Source organism: Rattus norvegicus, chromosome 4 (assembly GCF_036323735.1).
Source record: "Rattus norvegicus strain BN/NHsdMcwi chromosome 4, GRCr8, whole genome shotgun sequence".
NCBI classification, from domain to species: Eukaryota; Metazoa; Chordata; class Mammalia; order Rodentia; family Muridae; genus Rattus; species Rattus norvegicus.
The window spans coordinates 167,983,539-167,987,099 of record NC_086022.1 but is presented as its reverse complement, the minus strand read 5'-3'; the positions used below and the strand labels follow the sequence as shown (position 1 = coordinate 167,987,099).

Below are 3,561 nucleotides of genomic sequence, written 5' to 3'. Positions count from 1 at the left end.
TTTGCATTATTCCTCTCAACACTCCTCTTCTTGGAGGAGGTAAACCATATGAACCATTATATATTTATGTTAAATCCCCCTGGAAGACCACAAGTTACAACATAAGTCACTAACCTGATGTGTTATAGAAAGATGTGGAACCTATAACGAGTAGGAGGAGCTTAGAAGAAGGAAATTACATCATAACAGGCATGCCCTGAAGAGGGATATTAGGTGCATAGGTGCTTCCTCTCTCTTCACTTACTGGCCTCATGGAATGAAAACTTTTGCTCTACTATTTTGCTGTTCTGTGATACCACAGACCATAAAACAATCGAGCCAAGGGATCAAGAGCTGAAACTTCAGAAAGTGGGAATCAAATTTCCTTCCTGATAGGTAAATTAATTCGGATGTTTTACTACAGAGACAGAAAACTAACAAGGACCATTCCATCTCTGTGCTAGTGGTATGCTTGTTTCCAATTTTATCTTTTCCTTAAACTTTGTGCATTCTGGCCAGACTTAATTCTCAATATATTTATCAAATATATAGTATTTGTCAAATTTTAAATTATATAGACTGACAGTCTTTGCATAGTGTGTTTTTAGGGGCCTATAAGGAGTGTAAAGTCAGTCTTTCACAGTAAAATTCTCCAGCAAACCCTGAAATATGTGATAATTAATATATATGTATTTCTTAATTTATTTATTTATTTATTTATTTATTTATTTATTTATTTATTTATTATGTACATCATACAGCTTTCTGTCTGCATGTGTGCCTGCAGGCCAGCAGATGACCCCAGATCTCATTACAGATGGCTGTGAGCCACCATGTGGTTGCTGGGAATTGAACTCAGGACCTTTGGAAGAGCAGTCAGTGCTCTTAACCGCTGAGCCAACTCTCTAGCCCCATGTATTTCTTTTTTATGGGAGAATGTAACATATTATCTTTTTACTCTAATAACCTCTTAAATGAGATGGCTTTTACCATGCATTTTACTCCACATCTTGCCCAGGTTGCTTATCCTACTTCCATCTATCTTGGTGCTCAAAGTGATGATTACAGAGAAGAGGTTAGTAGTGGACAAGAAAGAGTAGATAGAAAGCTTCAGGTCTTTCTTACTAATAAATGCATGAGCCTATGGACAGTAATAGGTAAGACTGAGGAAGATTCTTTTTATGCAGAGGAACTCATTTACCTAAAACACAGCTCCAGGACCGTCTAAAATAACTCATCCCTACCCATGGAGCAATATTTCAAAGATTGCTGAATATTTCCACTTAATATTGTATGGTGTTAACTTGGAATTCTGTTTCAGGCACTGTCAAGAAAAACATGAAGGAAGTTGTACATTGGGGAAATAGGTTTGTAATCCCAGCTAATTGTAAGGCTGACATGAGATAATCACAAGTTCACATGTACAAGACTTGTCCGGATTACAGAGTGACATTAAGTCAAGACTAAACAATGCAGTGTGACTTTTTTACAATATAAAATTAAAAAAAAAACTTGCTAGAGATATAGATTGTCAAACAGAACACTTATAAGACAGCAGGGAAGCTCCAGATTTAATCATTACTTTTGCAATAAATAAAATGTGATATAGGGAAATTGTTATGTTACTAAATATGATCTAGATACATGATTATTGAATTATTGAGAGTTTTTATTGGAATAGGAATAAAAGAGAGATGAATTTTACAAAAAGGGATGTTTGTGCATGGGTGTCTTTGGCATATGTAAATTATTGCTCATATGGAGTTATACAAATTAAAATGACTAGTATAGTTCTTATGACATGAACATAGCGGCAATTATCTTTAAAGAGATTTTTTAGACAATTTGGGTACTATGGAGAAAGACTGTAGATGAACGTCTACAAAGACTGGCATGTATATGTGTGTGCATAATAAGCAGTTTCATTAATTTAATAACTGAAATATTTATAAATCATTGCATAAGGAAGTACCATATACCTAATTTTTTATAGTTGTTCAGAAACCATGTTTTGTGACTTAAATGTGCATATAGGGAAAAAGCAAAAATAATGCAAATAAATATATCCTTTTTTGTAGGTTAGCTTATGAGAATTCAGCATCTTATTCAACTTCAGAAAATTGGATATAAGATACAGTGTCTGGATGAAGCCGAATTGATCTATTTGGGGAGAAAAAACGCCAACATTTATAATAAGGTTTTATGAGACAGTTCCTGGGAAATTTGGATATTTCCTAGCTAGTAATGTGTAAATGGGATTTTAAAACATGATTATTTTGTATTTTTAACAACCAACATGAGGAGCTTTTTAAATGCCACTTAGACATTATAAACTGAAGCATGTTCTTACACACAATAAAGCAACGTGATATTTTTACTTTGATAATCATATTTTTTGTGGAAATAACAATGGGAATCTTAGGAAATGGATTCATAGCACTAGTGAATATTGTGGACTGGATCAAGAGAAGAAGGATTTCTTCAGTGGATAAGATTCTCACTACCTTGGCCCTTACCAGACTCATTTATGCGTGGTCTATGCTCATTTTTATATTGTTATTCATACTGGGCCCGCATTTGATTATGAGATCAGAAATACTTACATCAATGGGTGTTATCTGGGTGGTGAACAATCACTTCAGCATCTGGCTTGCTACATGCCTCGGTGTCTTTTATTTTCTCAAGATAGCCAATTTTTCTAACTCTTTGTTTCTTTACCTAAAGTGGAGAGTTAAAAAAGTGGTTTTAATGATAATAGTAGTGTCATTGATTTTCTTGATATTAAACATTTTTTCATTAGAGATTTATGATCATTTCTCAATTGATGTTTATGAAGGAAATATGTCTTATAGCTTGGGGGATTCAACACATTTTCCCAGAATTTTCTTATTCGCAAACTCATCTAAGGTCTTCTTAATCACCAATTCATCCCAGGTTTTCTTACCCATCAACTCACTCTTCATGCTCATACCCTTCACAGTTTCCCTGGTAGCTTTTTTCATGCTTATCTTCTCACTGTGGAAGCATCACAAGAAGATGGAGGTCAATGCCAAAGGACCCAGAGATGCCAACACCACGGCCCACATTAAAGCTTTACAAACTGGGCTCTCCTTCCTGCTGCTGTATGCAATATACTTACTTTTTATTGTCATAGGAATTTTGAGTCATAAATTTATGGGGGGGAAATTGATACTCATATTTGACCACATTTGTGCAATAGTTTTTCCTATAAGCCACTCATTTGTGCTGATTCTGGGAAATAGTAAACTGAGACGAAGCACTCTTTCTGTGCTGCGTTTTCTGAGGTGCCGATCCAAGCATATACACATCATGGATCCCTAATAAATTCTAGAGTTCATTGGGCAAAATCTTGAGATCTTTCAGGGGAAAAAGAAAATGTGGGTCTTCAAACCTGGGAGGGGTAATACATAGGAGTTTAGGAGGAGGATATAGAGTCTAGAAGTATGTATGTGATCTCAGGAGAAATGGGAAAATGGGATCTTTTTAGGAAATGAAAGACGTAAATGCAAGAGTAGGAGAGGTTAGATAGGTAAAATGACAGTAAGAATGACAGGAGGCATT

General features: G+C 35.1%; 1 protein-coding gene across 1 annotated transcript; it reads left to right on the top strand.

Moving 5' to 3' along the window:
• The first annotated feature begins 2,319 nt into the window (after positions 1-2,319).
• Positions 2,320-3,321, top strand: Tas2r110 (taste receptor, type 2, member 110). Its single transcript, NM_001166677.1, is given in 1 exon segment — positions 2,320-3,321. A coding segment is annotated over 1 exon segment (1,002 nt).
• Positions 3,322-3,561: the final 240 nt, after the last annotated feature.